The 24345-nt window shown below is 42.7% G+C and overlaps 1 protein-coding gene across 8 annotated transcripts in view; it reads left to right on the top strand.

Annotated features, from left to right (window-relative positions):
- Positions 1–24137, top strand: part of xylb (xylulokinase homolog (H. influenzae)) — a 63868-nt gene extending 39731 nt beyond the window's left edge. For 4 of the 8 annotated variants that reach the window (XR_016486582.1, XR_016486586.1, XM_036943978.2 and 1 more), the window contains 2 exons: positions 4080–4174; positions 23555–24137. Coding sequence is in view for 2 of the 8 variants with exons in the window: in XM_036943978.2 (XP_036799873.2) it covers positions 4080–4174; positions 23555–23623 (164 nt within the window). In the remaining 6 variants the exon portion in view is untranslated. Of the gene's footprint in view, positions 1–176; positions 239–4079; positions 4175–23554 lie in introns of all 8 variants that reach the window. The other 4 variants (XR_016486581.1, XR_016486583.1, XR_016486585.1 and 1 more) reach the window with 2 other exon arrangements.
- Positions 24138–24345: the final 208 nt, after the last annotated feature.

Genomic DNA, 24345 nt, shown 5'->3' with positions numbered 1-24345 from the left:
CATTTCTCTTTTTTGAGCTGTTCTTGCCATAATATGGACTTGGTCTTTTACCAAATAGGGCTATCTTCTGTTTACCACCCCTACCTTGTCACAACACAACTGATTGGCTCAAACGCATTAAGGAAAGACATTCCACAAATTAACAAGGCATACCTGTTAATTGAAATGCATTCCAGGTGACTACCTCATGAAGCTGGTTGAGAGAATGTCAAGAGTGTGCAAAGCTGTCAAGGCAAAGGTTGGCTACTTTTAAGAATATCAAATATAAATACATTTTTTGATTTGTTTACACTTTTTTGGTTACTACATGATTCCATATGTGTTATTTAATAGTTTTGATGTCTTCGCTGTTATTCTACAATGTAGAACATTTAGAAATAAAGAAAAACAATTGAATGAGTAGGTGTATCCAAACTTTTGACTGGTACTGTACATACAGTTGAAATCAGAAGTTTACATACACTTAGGTTGGAGTTATTGAAACTATTTTTTCAACCACTCCACAATTTTTTTATTAACAAACTATAGTTTTGGCAAGTCGGTTAGGTCATCTACTTTGTGCATGACACAAGTCATTTTTCCAACAATTGTTTACAGACAGATTATTTCACTTATAATTCACTGTATATACAGTTGACGTCGGAAGTTTACAAACACCTTAGCCAAATACATTTAAGTTTACATACACTCAATTAGTATTTGGTAGCATTGCCTTTAAATTGTTAACTTGGGTCAAACATTTCAGGTAGCCTTCCACAAGCTTCCAACAATAAGTTGTGTGAATTTTGGCCCATTCATCCTGACGGCGCTGGTGTAACTGAGTCAGGTTTGTAGGCCTCATTGCTCGCACACACTTTTTCAGTTCTGCCCGCACATTTTCTAATAGGATTGAGGTCAGGGCTTTGTGATGGCCACTCCAATACCTTGTTGTCCATTTTGCCACAACTTTGGAAGTATGCTCGAGGTCATTGTCCATTTGGAAGACCCATTTGCGACCAAGCTTTAACTTCCTGACTGATGTCTTGAGATGTTGCTTCAATATATCCACATCATTTTCCTGCCTCATGATGCCATCTATTTTGTGAAGTGCACCAGCCACTCCTGCAGCAAAGCACCCCACAACATGATGCTGCCACCCCTGTGCTTCACAGTTGGGATGGTGTTCTTCGGCTTGCAAGCTTCCCCCTTTTTCCTCTAAACGTAACAATGGTTATTATGGCCAAACAGTTCTATTTTTGTTTCATCAGACCAGAGGACATTTCTCAAAAAAGTAAAATATTTGTCCCCATGTGCAGTTGCCAACCGTAGTCTGGCTTTTATATGGCGGTTTTGGAGCAGTGGCTTCTTCCTTGCTGAGCGGCCTTTCAGGTTATGTCGATATATGACTCCTTTTACTGTGGATATAGATACTTTTGTACCTGTTTCCTCCAGCATCTTCACAAGGTCCTTTGCTGTTGTTCTGGGATTGATTTGCACTTTTCGCACCAAAGTATATTCATCTCTAGGAGACAGAACGCGTCTCCTTCCTGAGCTGTATGGCGGCTGCGTGGTCCCATGGTGTTTATACTTGCATACTATTGTTTGTACAGATGAACGTGGTACCTTCAGGCGTTTGGAAATTGCTCCCAAGGATGAACAAGACTTGTGGAGGTCTACAATTATTTTTCAGGTCTTGGCTGATTTATTTTGATTTTGATTTTCCCATGATGTCAAGCAAAGAGGCACTGAGTTTGAAGGTAGGCCTTGAAGTACATCCACAGGTACACCTCCAATTGACTCAAATGGTGTCAATTAGCCTATCAGAAGCTTCTAAAGCCGTAAAATAATTTTCTGGAATTTTCGAAGCTGTTTAAAGGCACAGTCAATTTAATGTAGGTGAACTTCTGACCCACTGGAATTGTGATACAGTGAATTATAAGTGAAATAATCTGTCTGTAAACAATTGTTAGAAAAAGTAGATGTTCCTACCGATTTGCTAAACTATAGTTTGTTAACAAGAAATTTGTGGAGTGGTTGAAAAACAAGTTTTATTGACTCCAACCTAAGTGAACCTAGGTGAAATATTTACTTTGGCTGTCTCCTGAGTGTGTGTGGGGTACGTGACCGTTAGTGTTTCTCTCACTTTCCATGCTTTTAACAGGTTTATGTGATAGATATGTTCCGTGGGCCGTCGGATCCAATAATTAACTTATCCTGTTCTCTCCAGTACTTCATATGGTCCTTTCCATGTGGCTAGTAGTTTGAACTCTGTCGTTGGGACCAGCACTAACACCTTTTCTTGCGGTTGAAATTCCCTAAGGGTAGCCTGCCTGTTATAAGTTTGCCGCTGGTGCCCTTGTGCTTGTCTCATGTGTTCTCTGACGATTGGCATGACTGTGGCTATCCGGTCTTGCATTGCAGTGGCATGCTCTATAACACTAGTATACAGGGTGGATTGGTGCTCCCAGGTTTTCCGGGCGATATCTTAAGATTCCCTGGGGGTGCCTCCCATATACCAGCTCAAAGTGGGAAAACCAGGGTGCAGTTCAATCTCTCAACTTGCCTGTCCATCTGAGGATGGTAAACCGATGTCAACTGTTTCACCTGCCACAATTTACAAAGGTCCGCCATAAGGCGGGATATAAAGGGGGTTCCCTGGTCAGTAAGGATCTCCTTTGGAACCCCTACCCTGGTGAACAGGAGCACTAATTCCATGGCAATATTTTTGGAAGCCATCGTCCGAAGGGGAATGGCTTCTGGGTAGCGAGTGGCATAATCTAGAATGACCAGAATGTATTGGTGCCTTCTGGCGGATTTGGGTAGTGGGCCCACTATATCCATTGCTATCCTCTCAAATGGTGTTTCGATTACTGGGAATGGTGCTAGCGGGCTTCTAACAGCTGGTCGGGGAGCTGTTAACTGGCACTCCGGGCACTCTCTACAATGCCGAGCCACTTCAGCCTGAATTCCTGTCCAGTAAAACCTCCTTACAATCCGGTCTCAGGTTTTATCGATACCAAGTTCTCCACCACATCAACCCCTATTTTTGACACACTGTACACCAAACCCTTTTTCATAATGAAGTGGGGAAAACTATTAAGCATCGTTCCATCATTTATGGGAGTACCATCTATGTCCTGCACATCTGCTCTGGCTTGCTGCAGGGTTGGATCCTGGTTTTGGGCCGTCCCGCCTTTGGGTATTTGCAGCTAAATGAGCCTTTATTTGGTCCTGTGATTCCCTTTAGGCCTCTTAACTCCCGGGTGTTTCTCTCTTGCTCCTCTCTGAACAGCTGGTTGGTGTGGTGCTGGACCTGTAATGTGTCCTGATACATTCACATTGCATCCTGATGAGCTATTTGTTGAGCTCTAGTTGCCTCTTGTTGGGCGGCCACCGCTTGTAACAGGGCCTGTATGGCTCCCTCCATACTCATTTTCCCCGAGCAATCTGTCCGAACCAAACAAAGCCACAAAAAAAGCCTGACTCCCCTTTGGAGTGCTAACAGAACATTTTTTTCCTCTACCTAACCAGCGGTATGGTTAGTCCATATGCCCGCATTCTCCACCACATGTGACAAACCTCTTCAAGATTAGGAGAATTTGTCACAAATTAAGCGGGAAACCGTCACCAAAATCACCCGAAGAATGAGAGGACTTTAGAACAGGACAGTACCTGTGTGCTTGTTTCTCCGTCCTTGTCCACACAGGCCGCAGGCGAGGTCAAGGGATAGCGTTCCCCTTGCTTCTGGGAATTGTAGTTTTGGCAGCCGGCCATTTTGTGATCTGTAGTTTTGATCGGGGTGGCCATTTTAGTGAGAGGCCAGAGCCTGTTTATTAGTTCTGCTCTCACATATCTGCCATTTATCACTCGACCCCCTTCTTTTCCACATTAGTATTACATGTTTAATACCCAACGGATAAATACAGTATCTATGATGTACCCATTTTCAGCAATTCTTTGCCATAGGTTTATTTACCTAGGTGATACACATTGTATTGTGATGTACCCCTTTTCAAGGATTGGTTGCCATTTGACTAACTTTTTGACTAACGGGGGTATTTGATGTTTTTTTTAAACTGAATCCACTTTTTGTTTACCAGGACTTGTTGCTGAATCAGGAGTGTCCTTCGCTGAGGCGGTGAAAAAAGCCCCAGAAGCCCAGCTAGCAGTGACCCCAACACCTGGAGCTGACAAGGTACAGCAGCACAACCCAATACAGCTCAGCAGCTCTCTCACTCTCTCTTCCCTTCTCATTCTCTCTACCGCTCCCCCTCCCTCTCGCTAAGTCAACACCGCGTCTTGGTTGTGATCAGCATTTATTCATATTGGGAATCTGTGTCTAAATATGGCCTCTTGCATATACAGTGGCAAGAAAAAGTATGTGAACTCTTTGGAATTACCTGGAATTCTGCATAATTAGTCATACAATTTGATCTGATCTAAGTCACAACAATAGACAAACACAGTCTGCTTAAACTAATAACACACAAACAATGATACTTTTTCATGTCTTTATTGAACACACTGTGTAAACATTCACAGTGCAGGGTGGGAAAAGTTTGTGAACCCTTGGTTTTAATAACTGGTTGACCCTACTTTGGCAGCAATAACCTCAACTAAACGTTTTCTGTAGTTGCGGATCAGACTTGCACAATGGTCAGGAGAAATTTTTAACCATTCCTCTTTACAAAACTGTTTCAGTTCAGCAATATTGTTGGGATGTCTGGTGTGAACCACTCTCTTGACGTCATGCCACAGCATCTCAATCGGGTTGAGGTCAGGACTCATATTTCTTCTGTTGAAGCCATTCTGTTGTTGATTTACTTCTGTGTTTTGGGTCGTTGTCCTGTTGCATCACCCAACTTCTGTTGAGCTTCAATTGGAGGACCGATAGCCTCACATTCTCCTGCAAAATGTCTTGATAAACCTGTGAATTCATTTTTCCGTCTGATAGCAAGCTGTCCAGGCCCTGAGGCAGCAAAGCAGGTCCAAACAATGATGCACCCTTCACCCTACGTTACAGTTGGGATGAGGTTTTGATGTTGTTGTGTGTTCCTTCCAAACAACTCAACTTTAGTTTAATTTGTACACAGAATATTTTGCCAGTAGCGCTTTGGAACATCCAGACGCTCTTTTGCGAACTTCAGATGTGCAGCAATGTTTTTTTTAGACAGCAGTGGCTTCTTCCGTGGTGTCCTCCCATGAACACCATTCTTGTTTTCTGTTTTATGTATTGTAGACTCGTCAACAGAGATGTTAGCATGTTCCAGAGATTTCTTTAAGTCTTTAGCTGACACTCTAAGATTCTTCTTAACCTCATTGAGCATTCTGCACTGTGCTCTTGCAGTCATCTTTGCAGGACGGCCACTCCTAGGGAGAGTAGCAACAGTGCTGAACTTTCTCCATTTATTGACAATTTGTCTTACAGTGGACTGATGAACATCTACACTTTTAGAGATACTTTTGTAAACCTTTCCAGCTTTATGCAAGTCAACAATTCTTAATCTTGGGTCTTCTGAGATCTCTTTTGTTCGAGGCATGGTTCACATCAGGCAATGCTTCTTGTAAATAGCAAACAACATTTTTGTGAGTGTTTTTTATAGGGCAGGGCAGCTCTAACCAACATCTCCAATCTCGTCTCAATGATTGTACTCCAGATTAGCTGACTCCTGACTCCAATTAGCTTTTGGAGAAGTCATTAGCCTAGGGGTTCACATACTTTTCCCAAACTACACTGTGAATGTTTAAATTATGTATTCAATATAGACAAAAATACAATAATTTGCGCGTTATTAGTTTAGGCACACTATGTTTGTCTGTTAGATGAAGATCAGATCTAATTTTATGACCAATTCATGCAGAAATCCAGATAATTCCAAAGCGTTCACATACTTTTTCTTGCCACTGTGAGTAATACTTTGTGAAGGCATTTCAATAAGTTTTCCAAAAGGATTACATACTATTTTAAGGTAAGGCATGTGAATGAGGGATACATATGCTAAGGAACTAGCTGTCTGTGCCTCAAAGGCAATGGCTCCAGGTCTACATTTTCTGTACAACATTTCTTTGATCGCCTCTTTGATCTTTCTGAATGGTTTTAATGTTCCGCTGTTAGCTCAAGGCAGACAGCTTGGATGTAACGTGCCGCCTAAACATTACTATTAAGTAGCACCGACAGGATTGGGAAAGTGCTTAGCAATGTGACCAATGAAATCACAGTGTCCTAATGAAGTGACCAATGAAATCACTGTGTTGTAATGACCTGACCAATGAAATCAGTGTCTTCGCCATATCCTGGCCTACCTCAAATGTCACAGAGCTCTACTGTTTAACAGTGGCAGCGTCACAGGGGGAACATGGGGATTGTGTGAGTGACGGCTATGACTACAAGACGCTTTTTTAGCCACTGAACTCTCCCCTCAGATTCCCCTCAGTCTCCAGACTTATCGGCTGCCGAATAGCCTACTTTTATGAGTCACTGCTTCTTCATTAAATGCTTCATCCCCCTTTGGTGAAGTGATTGTAAAAGTGAATTACATGCCATCCCCTCTGACCGGTGGTAGAAATACATGGGGGTCACGCAGGGACAGACGGTGGTTTGCTATCTAAATGGGGCCAGAGACTTTGTGTGTGTGTGTGTGTGTGTGTGTGTGTGTGTGTGTGTGTGTGTGTGTGTGTGTGTGTGTGTGTGTGTGTGTGTGTGTGTGTGTGTGTGTGTGTGTGTGAGATTGAGAGACTTTTACAGAAGGAGATTAATGGATGGGGGAAAGCTCAGTTCTAGTTAAAATACATGATATTTAGCTCAAATAGGCCAATAAGGAGCTGTGTGAAATTGAAGTGACATTTCTGGGAATTAGTGGGCGAGGCAGCCATTGTGAGCATTTGTAAGAGATGCAGCCAATGCGACAGTGGACTGATCAAGCGGCATCTTTGATAAAACACAGCGAGGTAATTGGGGTCGGTGACTCTGCATCATTGTGAACGGCCACTGCTGGGCTGCTAGTATGTGCAAATGGAGGCTTGAGCGATGTTGTTAACCCTCTAGAGTCTAAGCTGGGGAGAATTGTTTTATGACGGTCATACCAAGGATCATTCAGCTATTTGATCTAGAATTTTAGGACCCCTTTAGGTATCCCCGAAAAATAACAGATGAATGAATGAATGAATAACAGATTAATTCATAGAAAAACAGATAGTTACAGTTGAAGTCAGAAGTTCACATACACTTAGGTTGGAGTCATTAAAACTCGTTTTTCAACCACGCCACAAATTTCTTGTTAACAAACTATAGTTTTGGCAAGTCAGTTAGGACATCTACTTTGTGCATGACACAAGTAATTTTTCCAACAATTGTTTACAGACAGATTATTTCACTTATAATTCATTATATCACAATTCCAGTGGGTCAGAAGTTGACTGTGCCTTTAAACAGCTTGGACAATTACAGAAAATTATGTCATGGCTTTAGAAGCTTGTGATAGGATAATTGACATAATTTGAGTCAATTGGAGGTGTACCTGTGGATGTATTTCAAGGCCTACCTTCAAACTCACTGCTCCAAAACCGCCATATAAAAGCCAGACTACGGTTTTCAACTGCACATGGGGACAAAGATTGTACTTTTTCCTCTGGTCTGATGAAACAAAAATAGAACTGTTTGGCCATAATGACCATTGTTATGTTTAGAGGAAAAAGGGGGAGGCTTTTAAACAATTTAAAGGCAATGAAAGATATTTGTATTTGTAACTATTTGTATTTTTTTCACACATATTTACCCCCTTTTTTAGGTACTTAACTACTTACATATATATACTTCCATTCATTTATATTTTTTACTGGTAACGGCGAGTCATGTGAGGCTTGTGGGCATAAAAGAGCAAAACCTTTCCATAGAGGGGTCATAATAGTGTGAAGGCCAGTCAGTACAGACACTACAGATGTTTTTGTGAGAAGACCAATTTCCTGGATGTCTCATGGTCTGACAAATACCGCTGTATCTCGGCCACCTTCCAATGCAGATGGGATGTCTCCTGGTCTGACAAATACCGCTGTATCTCGGCCACCTTCCAATGCAGATGCATAAGGCCGCAATTGGCAGATGTGGTGGATTGAGGCGCAGCCCATGCAAAAAAAACTGATCTCTATCTTAAACTGACAAATTTTGATGGGAATATTTGTATTATGCTAATTCGATTTCCACGGGGCCACTGAAATTGACTCAAGATGGTCAACTGCGGTATATAGGTTGATCTCCCCGTGTAGGAATGGCCATTTTTGACACAATGGTGTTTTCATGCTCTTATTGAGACTGTAATTTCTATATGAGGAAAATGTACTCACAAATCATCCTGCTTTACATTGTGAGAGCAGCTCACTCACTATTCACATTGCACAAGAGTTCATCATATTTATTTGACATATGAACATATCATAGGCATGGAAACCTATATATGTCTAGGACAAAACCATAAGGCCCAAGAGAGAACACATGCGCACATACTGTAGAGAGTTAGTATGTGTGTGCCTGTGCTTACAATTCATGATGCGCAGCAGGAGTGTGTCGAGGTGAACAAGTTCTTCCTATGAGGTGAAGGTAGATAGCAGGCAGTACCCATTAGAAAAACCCACCGCACACACCTATAGATGACGTGCGTATATGTGTGTGTGTGTGTACAGTTCACAAAGCATTACACAGCAGCACAATGTCCCGAGGGGAACAGGTTCCTCTGACGTGGAAGTAAGTTAAGTTGTGCTCTTCTAGCCTCTGTAAGGGCTTAATTATGGGATAAGGGATGTGGGAGCACTGTAGGTCTAGTTAATTAACATTGTCTAGGCTTAAAAGAAGAGGATCCTGGGATGATTGACAGTTGTCACAATGTTATGAAATGTACTGGTTTTGTACTCCTTAGTCCAGAAGTTAAGAAGCAACATCAACAGTCAGGGTTGTAGTTGTACGTACGGTGTCCATATTTGGACTTGTTCAGAGTCACAAGAAGTTGGTGTCAATAGTTAACGGGAATATATGGGAATGAATGAGAATATATGGTAATTAACGCAAATATATGCGAATTAATAGTAATACTTTTTAAATGTAGATGTTTTTTGCATTGGATATATTTACCATATCATATGGAGATAGAAACAGAGACCTTTTACCTTATCATAAGTACACATAATAATTTGTAATTATTAATAGAAATAAAAAAAACAATTTAGTTAAGAATTGAACTTTAATTAAATGAGTTGACTCTTCACATGGGATGATTTCACTGAACAAACAAACAAAAGAAAGGGAATATCGAATGATCCCCAATGATCCATCGCATCTCCCAAAATGTTTTCAACATACATAAAATGATAGTCTACAAACTACAGCTTTGGTTGTCTTCCTCTCAGGCTTCCATGTTTTCTCCTTGGACCTCCTCAATGTCCACCTCTTGAACATCAGACTCTGAGGCCTCATCTTCACTGTCACTTTCAAACCTTGTTGAGGATGGCTCGTTGTCAGGCTCAAAAAGCCTCAAATTTGCCCGGATGGGCCAATTTTTCAACCCTTGTATTGGTCAGCCTGTTGCGTGCTCTGGTGTGTGTGTTCCCAAACAAGGACCAGTTGTGCTCTGATGCGGCTGATGTTGGTGGGATTTGGAGGATGATGGAGGCAACAAGGTAAAGAGCCTCAGATCCACAAAGTCCCTTCCACCAGGTGGCTGATGAGATATGTTGGCACGACTGCCATATTGCATCTCCATCCCAAAGCCCTTGCTTGGAAGTGTACTTCGCCAGACTGCCAAGAACCGTGCCCTTGTCCAGGCCAAAGTGGCGAGACACAGTAGTGATGACACCATAGGCCTTGTTGATCTCTGCACCAGACAGGATGCTCTTGCCAGCATACTTGGGGTCCAACATGTACACTGCGGCGTGTATGGGCTTCAGGCAGAAGTCTTTTTGATGTATTTCAGAACTGCAGTTTCCTCTGCTTTGAGCAACAGTGAAGTGTGCAGGGCAGTACGGATTTATTCTCTTACATCTGCAAGCAGAGTCTGAACATCAGACAGGATGGCATTGTCTCCCTCAATTCGTGCAATGGCTACTGCTATAGGTTTCAGGCTGCTTACCACTCTCTCCAAAATAAATAATCCAGGAGGATCCTCTTGATGGGGCTGTCCATATCGATATGGCCAAACTTCTTCCCCTCCAGGAGACTGTTAAACATGATGACAACACCACCCCAACGGAAGTTGCTGGGCAGCTTCAATGTGGAGCTCTTATTCTTCTCACTTTGCTTGGTGAGGTAGATTGCTGCTATAACTTGATGACCCTTCACATACTTAACCATTTCATTGGCTCTCTAGTAGAGTATATCCATTGTTTTCAGTGCCATGATGACCTTGAGGAGCAGATTCAATGCATGAGCAGCACAGCCAATGGGTGTGATGTGAGGGTAGGACTCCTACACTTTAGATCAAGCAGCCTTCATGTTCGCAGCATTGTCTGTCACCAGTGCAAATACCTTCTGTGGTTCAAGGTCACTGCCTTCAGCTCATCTGTAATGTAGAGACCGGTGTGTCTGTTGTCCCTTGTGTCTGCGCTCTTGTGGAATACTGGTTGAGGCGTGGAGATTGTGTAGTTTAATTATTCCTTGCTCACAAAGATCTGACCACCGATCAGAGGTGATTGCAATACAGTCTGCTTTCTCTATTATTTGCTTGACCTTCACTTGAACTCTGTTGAACTCTGCATCCAGCAAATTAGTAGATAAAGCATGTCTGATTGGAGGAGTGTATGCTGGGTGAAGAACATTCAGAAATCTCTTCCAATACCCATTGTCAGTTGCATACACAGCTCGAGCAAGACATTCATCAGCATTTCTCTGACTACGTTCCTCCATTGAGTCAAAAAAAACTTTGGATTCCAGGAGGACCAATAGCTGTTGCTATCGATAAAGTGTCTGATTCATCATTTTCACCTCAAATAGAAGTAGAGGGACTTTTGTCAGAGGTTGCTTGTTGTGAGCGCTGAGGGAACTTTATGCACATGGCCAGATGATTCTGCATCTTTGTTGCATTCTTCACATATGATTTGGCACAGTATTTGCAAATGTACACAGCTTTTCCTTCTACATTAGTTCCAGTGAAATGTCTCCACACATCAGATAGTGCCCGTGGCATTTTCCTGTAATTAGGGGAAAAAAATGTTAAAAAAACAACAAATACAATTCCATGTACAGATAAATAGTTAAGCAGTTAGATTAAACAACTGCTTTGTAAGATAAAAGTTTTAAAATGAAACGTATGGAAACAGGTGAATTAACACTCCTCAGTTATCAGGCTCAAGCAAACTAAAACCCACATGGTAGCAATAACTATCTAGCAGAAATTGTTAACAAGTAAGAAATTATATAAACACACTTTGCTGTAGGCTACTATTTACTAGTTAACAAAAAATAATGTATGTCATATAAGATATATTCACCCCACCCAGTATTGTAATCAAAACTTACCAGAAAGCATGTAGTCCTTGGCTCAGACAGTGTAGTAGTGTGGGCTCGATAGCATATAATTAGTGTGCAAGATCTTAAGAATCAGCTGTACATGTGATGGAAGAGTGCATTGCACATGTGAAGGAAGAATGCACTGTGCATGCAAAGGGTTGCAATTCCATTGAATAAATCACAATACCTAGAATTGCCTTATGTGTATCCCACAAAAGGTTCACTGTTAAAAGCGAACCTTTTTTGATGAATTTAAGCAAAATTACCCAAATTCTTCCCATGGAAAATTTACGGGAAAATTCTGGAAATTTGCCAGAAAGTTTCGACCTTTTGCAACCCTAGTCAAGAGTCACGCTCCTTCTCAGTTATGTTTTTTGCAGCGTATTTGGTGGTTCTTCAAAAATATTTTGGCATAAAAGCCTTCTCCTAGCAGGTGTGTCCTTCAGAGCACATCAACAGTTTGACAGTACTATTATGTCAACAATGAAACAAGTAGTGAGGAGAAGGGGGAAAAAACGCTTTTAAAGAGAGATGTTCCAAATGTGGGCTTAAACTTCAACCTTGATAAATATTCATGAGCTAGGACTACGACAGCTTAATGGCAAACATCTTAATATTTTTTTAGCTTTTGTCTTTATTCCCGCAATCACTCACTTCTCCCCCCCCTTCCCTTCCCTTCCCTCAAGGTCATCTATGTAGGCTGTGTGAAAGAAAGACAGTAACGATGTGGGCCGCTTGCTGTTTCTTAATTTGGAGTTTGACAGAAACATCACAGTTCAACAATTGTCTCATTGTGAAGGATTCTGGGAGGAAAAAGCTTAGTGCCTACCTCCCTCCTAAAATCCGACATTACCCACCACAACAAAGGCACATTAACATGGCGACTGGTATGATTTGGGTTCCCAGAAAAAGGGAGACGGTTTGACATGTCTAATATCTCTCATATCTTTGGCATGTTGAATTTCTCTGGAATCACTGACATGTCGAATATCTCTTATCACCCAGTCCTGAAGAGTAATTCTAATGGCGAAGGCATGAATAACAACAATAATGCATATTAGATATCAGTCCTAATGTTTTGTGTGTATGGGATGCAAACAGTGGTCAAATTAGACTGCCATTGATTTGGAAGGGTATTTTTTTGGAATGGGGAAATATTGCCAAAGTTGATATCAAACGTGTACCTTTCTGTCATTACAAACTGACAATACCATGTGAGATATAAATACACTTTTATAATGCATTTATATCACATGAAAAATGCATGTATTTAAAATATTTTACAAAAGGAACGTATAAGATACATTTAGCTACGAAACTGGCTGGGTTTCTTAAGATGATACCAGTATTAGTGAGGAGATGTTTTGCAGGTTTTTCTCATGATGTACCTTTAAATAATTCAGTATACTTCATAAATAACAATGAGAAATTTCACAACTGGTTATTACATGCGTGATGTAGCACATTGAACAGGGTTTCCTCCTGCAGCGCTATGAATTTAGATACCTTTGATTATTATACTGCTTTGCGAGACAGCGTGTGGGACCCATTTCACACCCAGTGAATGACGATGTTCTTCGTAATGAGACAGCAATGTAAATGATGTGTGTTAATTTTCCATTAATTGGCCACCAATCAAAAAATAAAGTGTGTTGTTGCCTGGTCTGTTATGTTCCCATACACAGTAGTCTAGTATATGTTCCGAATCAGCTGAAAGTCATACATGTTGTTTCTCCTCTCCGTCCCTCAATGGGCCGAGGTTACTGAACATGACACACACACACAATATTGTTTGTATTCCTAAAGATAGAAAATGACTGCTTTGAAATGTTATGAAAGACAGTTGTTTTGCCCTCATCTCGTTCATTGTCTGCAGAAGATGAGCTCTGGACCTGTACAGGTGTAGGGTCTTAATTTGAGCCATTTTGCTACAGGTGGAAAAAAAGAATCCTGAAGCAACAGGAAATGTGAATTATTATTTGGATATTTTTGTAGGAGTTTTTCGTAAGGGAAAATCAAATCAGAAATATTTAAGTGGAAATTACAACCTTCAGAAGCCTTTTAAAACCTCAAATACACTACAAGTTTGACATTTTCTGCATTTCAAGAAAGTTCTCCTGTAACAGGGTGATCAAATTAAGATCCTACAGCTGCCTTACAGGTTGAAAAAACCAGGGAACTTCATGTACTGTATGGAGATTACATGATGTACTTTATGTACAGTAGCTTATCTTTGTGTTGTTAATAGACCTTTCAATCACTTTCACGTCACTATAGCCTACCTATTGAGCTTTAAAGTGATGTTGTCTCAGTCGGTTTCACAATACATTAACAACGGCGCTGCTTCTCTGAAGTGTGCCTTTTGTTCTAGCTTCTCGGCAGCTAATCTTTGAATGTGGTCTGAGGGACCGAGGAGCACTATGTGTTTGTGTGTGATATTAGAATGCTCTATATTTGCTAGGCCCCGGTGGGAATTCATTGCAGATCACGTGTCAGCCCCTGTTGGGCGGGAATACGTTTAGCTGTCAGGGCGGCGGCGGCAACCTATTAAGGAGATGGCAGGAATCAGACATGCCGGATTACTGTTCATTGCACTTTTATGCAAACCCGTCGAACATCCCCCCCCCTCCATACTAACAACAGCTACTTAGCTACATGGTGTGGCTGGGAAAAGCAGAAGTTTTAGACTAATTTTACAGCACCCTGGACAGTTTTACTAAACTATAAAAAGGAATTGAATGATTACAAAGCCTTGTCCTTCTTAATGTTAACTGCTAGCATGCTGATGTTGTACAATGTCAGTTCTGGTCAGGGATTTGTAGGCTAACAGATAGCTAACACAGCTTTTGAAATAAACCTTCACAGTTTATTGAGAGCATAAATCAGTGTGTGAATATCCCTTTTTTAGCCTAATACTTTCGGTCCTTTTTATCGACATAAGAAATCATGGATGTGCATAGGCCTCTCTGAGATTTCTCTCTGAGACCTGATTGATGTGGCCCATAGAAGGGACTACCCTGCCAAAAGGAGAGGTGTGTTAGTGTACCACACTACCCACTGTCCTCTGGGGCATCGGGGTGTTGTTGCTGTGGAAACGCTGGGTCTTTATCTCCCTTCATAGAGATTGTCAGAGGTCAGCAGAGACTACACTATTCAGAGGGTTCTTTAATTGGTGTTTACCTTACACACACACACACACACGTTTTGTTCTTCTATCCTCGGGGGACCTAAAATTGATTTCTATTCAAAATCCTATTGAACCTAAGCCTAACCCATAACCTTAAACCTAACCACTAACCCCTAATTCTAACCCTAAACCTAACCCCTAAGCTCATGGGGTCATTGGAAATGTCCCCAGGAGGGAGAATTTTCCTTGTTTTACTGTCCTTGTGGGAACTTTTGTGGATTTTAGGTCCCCACAAGGATAGAAAAACCAACCACCACGCACACTAGTTTATACTAAATGTCTATTACACTTTCCAAATTGAGTGTGCTGTTGACATGTACAATACAACACAATTCTGTTAGTATGCCCCCCAGGGATAGACTGCTATTGCCAGAGCACAACAGTAATGGATGGTGTCAAGGGGGCAGAAAGCTATTTTCTTAGGGATGGGGCACAGGCTGGCAGAGGAAAATATCTTTCACCCCTCCTTTTTTCCCCAAAATATACTCTCCCGCAATGCAATCTCTATAGACTCGGGAGAAGTAACTATGGCTCCGGAGAAGAAGGCTGACGTTTTACGTGCCGATTGTGTTTTTTTGTTCATTTATTTGCGTTGTTTGTAACTCATTTTGTACATAATGTTGCCGCTACGTCTCTTATGACCGAAAATAACTTTTGGACATCAGGACTGCGATTACTCACGACGGACTGTCAGAATATTTTTTTTCCTTTAAAGATTCTGACGAGCCCGACCCGAGTGATATACTGCTTTCTCGGGAACAGGCCCAGATCCCCGTGATTTGTGTGAAGAGGAGGCAGAGAAAAGGGGGCCAGAGGGTGGGCTGCCTTCTGAGAATTTGTAGGCGATCGAATAAACCCCCACTTCTGCTAGCTAACGTGCAATCTTTGGAACATAAAATTGATGATCTACCCGGAAGATTAAACTACCAACAGGACATTCAAAACTGTAATATCTTATGTTTCACGGAGTCGTGGCTGAACGACGACACCATCAACACACAGCTGGCTGGTTATACACTGCACCGGCAGGATAGAACAGCAGCGTCTGGTAAGACAAGGGGTGGCGGACTATGTATTTTTGTAAATAACAGCTGGTGCACGATATCTGAATCAAATCCAATTTTATTTGTCACATACACATGGTTAGCAGATGTTAATACGAGTGTAGAGAAATGCTTGTGCTTCTAGTTCCGACCATGCAGTAATATCGAACAAGTAATCTAACAATTTCACAACAACTACCTTATACACACACAAGTGTAAAGGAATTAATAAGAATATGTACATAAAAATACATGGATGAGCGATGGCCGAACGGCATAGGCAAGATGCAGTAGATGGTCAAGAGTACAGTATATACATATGAGATGAGTAATGTAGGGAATGTAAACATTATATAAAGTGACATTGTTTAAAGTGGCTAGTGATACATCTATTACATCCCATTTTTAATTATTAAAGTGGCTAGAGATTTGAGTCAGTATGTTGGCAGCAGCCACTCAATGTTAGTGATGGCTGTTTAACAGTCTGATGGCCTTGAGATAGATGTTTTTTAGTCTCTCGGTCCCAGCTTTGATGCACCTGTAATGACCTCGCCTTCTGGATGATAGCGGGGTGAACAGGCAGTGGCTCGGGTGGTTGTTGTCCTTGATGATCTTTTTGGCCTTCCTGCGACATCAGGTAGTGTAGGTGTCCTGGAGGGCAGGTAGTTTGCCCCCGGTGATGCGTTGTGCAGACCTCACTACCCTCTGGAGAGCCTTACGGTTGTGGGTGAAGCAGGTGCCGTACCAGGCGGTGATACAGCCCGACAGGATGCTCTCGATTGTGCATCTGTAAAAGTTTGTGTGTTTTTGGTGACAAGCCAAATTTCTTCAGCCTCCTGAGGTTGAAGAGGCGGTGCTGCGCCTTCTTCATCACGCTGTCTGTGTGGGTGGACCATTTCAGTTTGTCCGTGATGTGTATGCCGAAGAACTTAACTTTCCACCTTCTCCACTACTGTCCCGTCTGTGGATGGGGAGGGGAGGGGGGGGGGTGCTCCCTCTGCTGTTTCCTGAAGTCCATGATCATCTCCTTTATTTTGTTGACGTTGAGTGTGAGGTTATTTTCCTGACACCACACTCCGAGGGCCCTCACCACCTCCCTGGAGGCCGTCTCGTTGTTGTTGGTAATCAAGCCTACCACTGTAGTGTCGTCTGCAAACTTGATGATTGAGTTGGAGGCGTGCATGGCCAAGCAGTCATGGGTGAACAGGGAGTACAGGAGAGGGCTGAGTACGCACCCTTGTGGGGCCCAGTGTTGAGGATCAGCGGGGTGGAGATGTTGTTTCCTACCCTCACCACCTGGGGGCGGCCTGTCAGGCAGTCCAGGACCCAGTTGCACAGGGCGGGGTCGAGACCCAGGGTCTCGAGCTTAAGGGTTTGGAGGGTACTATGGTGTTAAATGCTGAGCTGTAGTCGATGAACAGCATTCTTACATACAGTGCCTTGCGAAAGTATTCGGGCCCCTTGAACTTTGCGACCTTTTGCCACATTTCAGGCTTCAAACATAAAGATATAAAACTGTATTTTTTTGTGAAGAATCGACAACAAGTGGGACACAATCATGAAGTGGAACGACATTTATTGGATATTTCAAACTTTTTTAACAAATCAAAAACTGAAAAATTGGGCGTGCAAAATTATTCAGCCCCTTTACTTTCAGTGCAGCAAACTCTCTCCAGAAGTTCAGTGAGGATCTCTGAATGATCCAATGTTGACCTAAATTACTAATTATGATAAATACAATCCACCTGTGTGTAATCAAGTCTCCGTATAAATGCACCTGCACTGTGATAGTCTCAGAAATCTGTTAAAAGCGCAGAGAGCATCATGAAGAACAAGGAACACACCAGGCAGGTCCGACATACTGTTGTGAAGAAGTTTAAAGCCGGATTTGGATACAAAAAAAATTCCCAAGCTTTAAACATCCCAAGGAGCACTGTGCAAGCGATAATATTGAAATGGAAGGAGTATCAGACCACTGCAAATCTACCAAGACCTGGCCGTCCCTCTAAACTTTCAGCTCATACTAGGAGAAGACTGATCAGAGATGCAGCCAAGAGGCCCATGATCACTCTGGATGAACTGCAGAGATCTACAGCTGAGGTGGGAGACTCTGTCCTTAGGACAACAATCAGTCGTATATTGCACAAATCTGGCCTTTATGGAAGAGTGGCAAGAAGAAAGCCATTTCTTAAAGATATCCATAAAAAAGTGTCAGTTAAAGTTTGCCACAAGCCACCTGGGAGACACACCAAACATGTGGAAGAAGGTGCTCTGGTCAGATGAAACCAAAATTGAACTTTTTGGCAACAATACAAAACGTTATGTTTGGCGTAAAAGCAACACAGCTCATCACACTGAACACACCATCCCCACTGTCAAACATGGTGGTGGCAGCATCATGGTTTGGGCCTGCTTTTCTTCAGCAGGGACAGGGAAGATGGTTAAAATTGATGGGAAGATGGATGGAGCCAAATTCAGGACCATTCTGGAAGAAAACCTGATGCAGTCTGCAAAAGACCTGAGACTGGGACGGAGATTTGTCTTCCAACAAGACAATGATCCAAAACATAAAGCAAAATCTACAATGGAATGGTTCAAAAATAAACATATCCAGGTGTTAGAATGGCCAAGTCAAAGTCCAGACCTGAATCCAATCGAGAATCTGTGGAAAGAACTGAAAACTGCTGTTCACAAATGCTCTCCATCCAACCTCACTGAGCTCGAGCTGTTTTGCAAGGAGGAATGGGAAAAAAAATGTCAGTCTCTCGATGTGAAAAACTGATAGAGACATACCCCAAGCGACTTACAGCTGTAATCGCAGCAAAAGGTGGCGCTACAAAGTATTAAATTAAGGGGGCTGAATAATTTTGCACGCCCAATTTTTCAGTTTTTGATTTGTTAAAAAAGTTTTAAATATCCAATAAATGTCGTTCCACTTCATGATTGTGTCCCACTTGTTGTTGATTCTTCACAAAAAAAATACAGTTTTATATCTTTTATGTTTGAAGCCTGAAATGTGGCAAAAGGTCTCAAAGTTCAAGGGGGCCGAATACTTTCGCAAGGCACTGTAGGTATTCCTCTTGTCCAGATGGGTTAGGGCAGTGTGATTGCGATTGCATTGTCTGTGGACCTATTGGGGCAGTAAGAAAATTGGAGTGGGTCTAGGGTGTCAGGTAGGGTTGAGGTGATATGGCCCTTGACTAGTCTCTCAAAGCACTTCATGATGATGGAAGTGAGTGCTACTTCTTGGGAACAGGAACAATGGAGGCCCTCTTGAAGCATGTGGGAACAGCAGACTGGGATGTCCGTAAACACACCAGCCAGCTGGTCAGTCTGGGCCGGCAGCCTTGCGAGGGTTAACACGTTTAAATGTTGCTCGCCTGAGGTAGAGTATCTCATGATAAGCTGTAGACCACACTGTCTACCTAGAGAGTTTTCATCTGTATTTTTCGTAGCTGTTTACATACCACCACAGACTGAGTCTGGCACTAAGACAGCATTGAATGAGCTGTATTCCGCCATAAGCAAACAAGAAAACGCTCACCCAGAGGCGGCGCTCCTAGTAGCCGGGGACTTTAATGTAGGGAAACTTAAATATCAGCATGTTAAATGTGCAACCAGAGGGGAAAAAACTCTGAACCACCTTTACTCCACACACACTTTGAAGCAAATAACACAAAAAATACATGAGAGCACCAGCTGCTCGGGAAGACTGTGTGATCATGCTCTCCTCAGCCGATGTGACTAAGACCTTTAAACAGGTCAACATTCACAAGGCCGCAGGGGCCCCTCAGGGTGCGTGCTCAGTCCCCTTCTGTACTCCCTGTTCACGCATGACTGCACGGCCAGGCACGACTCCAACGCCATCATTAAGTTTGCCGATGACAACACAGTGGTAGGCCTGATCAACGACAATGACGAGGCAGCCTATACAGAGGAGGTCAGAAACCTGGCTGTGTGGTGCCAGGACAACAACCTCTCCCTCAACGTGATCAAGAAAAAGGAGATGATTGTGGACTACAGGAAACAGAGGACTGAGTACGCCCCCATTCTCATCGACGGGGCTGCAGTGGAGCAGATTGATATTCTCAAGTTCCTTGGTGTCCACATCACCAACAAACTAACATGGTCCAAGCACACCAAGACAGTTGTGAAGAGGGCACGACAAAACCTATTCCCCCTAAGGAGACTGAAAACATTTGGCATGGGTCCTCAGATCCTCAAAGGATTCTACAGCTGCACCATCGACTGGATGCATCACTGCCTGGTATGGCAACTTCTTGGCCTCCGACCACAAGGCACTACAGAGGGTAGTGCGAACGGCCCAGTACATCACTGGGGCCAAGCTTCCTGTCATCCAGGACCTTTATACCAGGCGGTGTCAAAGGAAGGCCCTAAAAATGGTCAAAGACACCAGCAACCCTACTGCACGGCAAGCGGTACCGGAGCGCCAAGTCTAGGTCCAAGAGGCTTCTAAACAGCTTCTACAAACCATAAGACTCCTGAACATCTAATAAAATGGCTACCCAAACTATTTGTATTGCCCCTTTCCCCCTCTTTTACACCACTGCTACTCTCTGTTGTTACTGCATTGTAAGTAAGGTTGTATTTGGCGTATTTGGCGTATGTGACTAATACAATTTGATTTGATTTAAATTGCAAGAGGATTAGATTCACTGAAGGAAATGTGGAGTGAGATGTATCTGATTTTTCACCTAAGCTGCTTATTGGGTCATTCATCCATATTCGAACCCCATTACTTTTCCCACATTTTGTTACATTACAGCCTTATTCTAAAACTGATTAAATTATTACTTTTTTTTCATCAATCTACACACAATTCCCCATAATGTCAAAGGGAACCTGTGGTATATTCAATTAATTGGACATGATTTGGAAAGGCAAACACCTGTCTCTATAAGGTCCCACAGTTGACAGTGTCAGAGCAAAAACCAAGCCATGAGGTCGAAGGAATTGTTCGTAGAGCTCTGAAATAGGTAATACTCCTAAGTATTCAGACCCTTTACTCAGCACTTTGTTGAAGCACCTTTGACAGCGATTACAGTCTTGAGTCTTCTTGGGTATGACGCTACGAGCTTGGGACACCTGTATTTAGGGAGTTTCTCCCATTCTTCTCTGCAGATCCTTTCAAGCTCTGTCAGGTTGGATGGTGAGCTTTGCTGCACAGCTATTTTCAGGTCTCTCCAGGGATGGTAAATAGGGTTCAAGTCCGGGCTCTGGCTCGGCCACTCAAGGACATTCAGAAACTTGTCGTTGTTCTGTTGGAAAGTGAACCTTCACCCCAGTCTGAGGTCCTCAGCGCTCTGGAGCAGGTTTTCATCAAGGATCTCTCTGTACTTTGCTCTGTTCATCTTTCCCGCAATCCCGACTAGTCTCCCAGTCCCTGCAGCTGAAAAACACCCCCACAGCATGATGCCGCCACCATCTTTAAAAAAAAATGTAACCTTAAGAGTGGCTTCCGTCTGGCCATTGTACCATAAAGGCCTGATTGGTGGAGTGCTGCGGAGATGGTTGTCCTTCTGGAAGGTTCTCCCATCTCCACAGAGGAACTCTAGAGCTCTGTCAGAGTGAGTGACCATTGCTCAGATTGGCTGGGCGGCCAGTTCTAGGAAGGGTCTTGTTGGTTTAAAACTATATATATCTTCTGTATACCACCCCTACCTTGTCACAACACAACTGATTAGGTCAAACTCATTAAGAAGGAAAGAAATAGCACAAATTAACACCTGTTAATTGAAATGCATTCTAGGTGACTACCTCATGAAGCTGGTTAAGAGAATGCCAAGCGTGTGCAAAGCTGTCATCAAGGCAAAGGGTTGCTATTTGAAGAATCTCAAATGTAAAATATATTTAGATTTGTTTAATACTTTTTTGGTTACTACATGATTCTGTGTGGGTTATTTCATAGTTTTGATGTCTTCACTATTATTCTGCAATGTAGAAAATAGTAAAAATAAAGGGAAACCCTTTAATGAGCAGGTGTGTCCAAACTTTTGACTGGTACTGTGTATTTACCCCAAAATGTGTGGGGTATTGGAAATGATGGAAGGTACAGTCTATCCGCAATATTAAAGCTGATCTACCCCTACATCTTTTTGTTTAAAAGCCTAGTCCATGGATGGGTAACTTTGATGGGGGTGGGGGCCTCAAAAACATCTGCATACCCACATCCATTCACACACATGCAGTCAGAGGTTTATTTCCTGCAATTCTACAACCATCGCCATGAAGAGTGGAGAAAATGTTGCAGTTTTAAAGCAAGTTTGCTGCAATTCTACACATTTCACCATGGGGCGGAGAGAAGATTTTGTGTGCTACCACACACGCGTGCACACACTCCCTCCAGCAGTGTTATGTCAATCTAATTTCCTGAGCATTGCACAGCGTTGGTGCATGGTGGCCCTGGCCAACTGCTGACACTGGTGTGATTAGCCACCCTGCTCTGGCATGATACGCTGTGGCACCATGGAGCTCTGGCCTAGAGCCAACACTCCACCGAGGAAGGGAGAGGGGTGGGTAGAGATGGGGAGGGGCATTGGAGATAGAGGGCTGGAGCAGTGTGAAAGGGGGCAGGGGTATGGCAGACAGCAAGCAAGAGAAAGGAGAGAGTAGAAACTCTGAGGATAACAGAAACAGATGAAGATATAGAGGACCAGGGGAATGGAGTCAGGGGGATAGAGAGGACCAGGGAAATGGAGTCAGGGGGATAGAGAGGACCAGGGAAATGGAGTCAGGGGGATAGAGAGGACCAGGGAAATGGAGTCAGGGGGATAGAGAGGACCAGGGAAATGGAGTCAGGGGGTTAGGCAGGACCAGGGAAATGGAGTCAGGGTGATATAGAGGACCAGGGAAATGGAGTCAAGGGGATAGAGAGGACCAGGAGAGTAATGGATGTGAAATAAAAAGGTTTCAGACTGGAGTTGAAGACTCAATCAATATCAATATTCTTCTCACTGTACGCACGCGCACATACATTTGTTTAACTATCTTTGTGGAGACCAAACAATTGATGCCCATTAAAATTCCTATTTTCCCTTAACCTAAACCTAACCTAACCTCTAAGCCTAAAAAAGCCTTTTTGTCCCCACTTGTCAGTATTGTCCTTGTTTTACTATCCTTGTGAGGACTTCTGGTCCCCATAAGGATAGTAACACCCCCCCCCCCCCCCCCCCCCCCCCCCCCCCCACACACACACACAGGGTTCTAAGGGCAGACAAACAGTGTCCTGGCTGACTGTGACTTTTCCAAGCAAAATGACTGATAGTGTCCACAGTGTATTTTCAGAAGAAAGGCCATCCTGGCTCGGCGTCTGCTGCTTTGCCCTGCTCTTAACCACTCAACCATGCGTGTCCATTCACCACAGGGGGAGAAAATAACCCAATTTTCTGGCCTCTGGGCTGGCAAACCACTTTATTTGGACTACTTTTCAGACCTAAAAAAAACTCTAAGGTCTGGTAGCCTTTTCATACCTCTGAGCCGAGCTAACTTATACTGGGCTGGCTGGTTATACATTCAACCGTATACCACTTTTCACACTACTGAGTTGAGATGAGCCGTGCTGATCTGATCTGGTTACACATCCACCATATACTCTTTTCACAGAAAGGAAAGGACAATGTGAATAAGAAATATCTGAGCCAGTAAACGGGGCGTTTAGGGTCGGATTCAGAAGTTCAAAAGTAGTTCTAAAATGGTATCTGTAGAGGAGTGTTATTCAGCATTGTCCGCTGATCACTTTACCACATAGCGCTAATGAAATGGATATTCAATTCATTTTTGTTTATATAGAACATTTAGGTTCTCACTGGGATTTCTTTGTCTTTTTTGTTTCAGGTGTTTGCTCCCCTGTTGAGGCGTTACGCTGAGCTGGAGGAGAGAGTGCTCCAGGAATCAAAGCAGTGACTGAACACTGGCAATTATTTCAATCAGCACATTTCTCCATGGTCTGATGAGCAAATAAGAAGGACTTGCAAACCTGTGCCTTACACGTAATTCCAACCTCTTTAGTTTGACTTTGTAAAACACCTTAAATATTATTTTTTTACAGGTAATTTTTCATGAATGTATCTGCAAGTGACACAACCCTCTTCAATTTGTTTAGTTGTGATGATACTAAGAATACCTCATTTTCTTTGCATTCTTCGCTTCTGTCTAATTGTGTATTCAGCAACCAATCTCTGTTGTCATGCCATGATCATTTCAATGGGCATTTAGATAGTCAAACAAGTATTTTTGGAAGTATGAAAGTTCCATAAGGGAATTGTCTTCTCACTCAGAAATAAACTGAAAAATGTTGTTCTCATGGGAATTCTGAAAGATCTACAGTATTATGAGTATTCTGAATCTTCATTTATCTACTGTGCTGATGCCCTCGAATTTCTTCAAACAATAAAATCTATTGAACTTTTCATGACAACCCATGTCATTACTGTGATTAATCACATTGGTGAAGGTGACTGAGACAGTCTTTTCTTACAATGAGATATTTGTATCTGTTTCTCCTTTGCTGATGTTCTGACTGGGGCTGTGTCCTACTGGTCTATTAATACCCAGCATTCCTAGCAGCGCATACACACACACACACACAGGCCCCACGATTTCCACTCCCAATCAATTGTTCATTA

Source organism: Oncorhynchus mykiss, chromosome 15 (genome assembly GCF_057628025.1).
Source record: "Oncorhynchus mykiss isolate SJ-2025 chromosome 15, ASM5762802v1, whole genome shotgun sequence".
NCBI classification, from domain to species: domain Eukaryota; kingdom Metazoa; phylum Chordata; class Actinopteri; order Salmoniformes; family Salmonidae; genus Oncorhynchus; species Oncorhynchus mykiss.
This window is presented reverse-complemented; position numbering and strand designations above follow the sequence as displayed.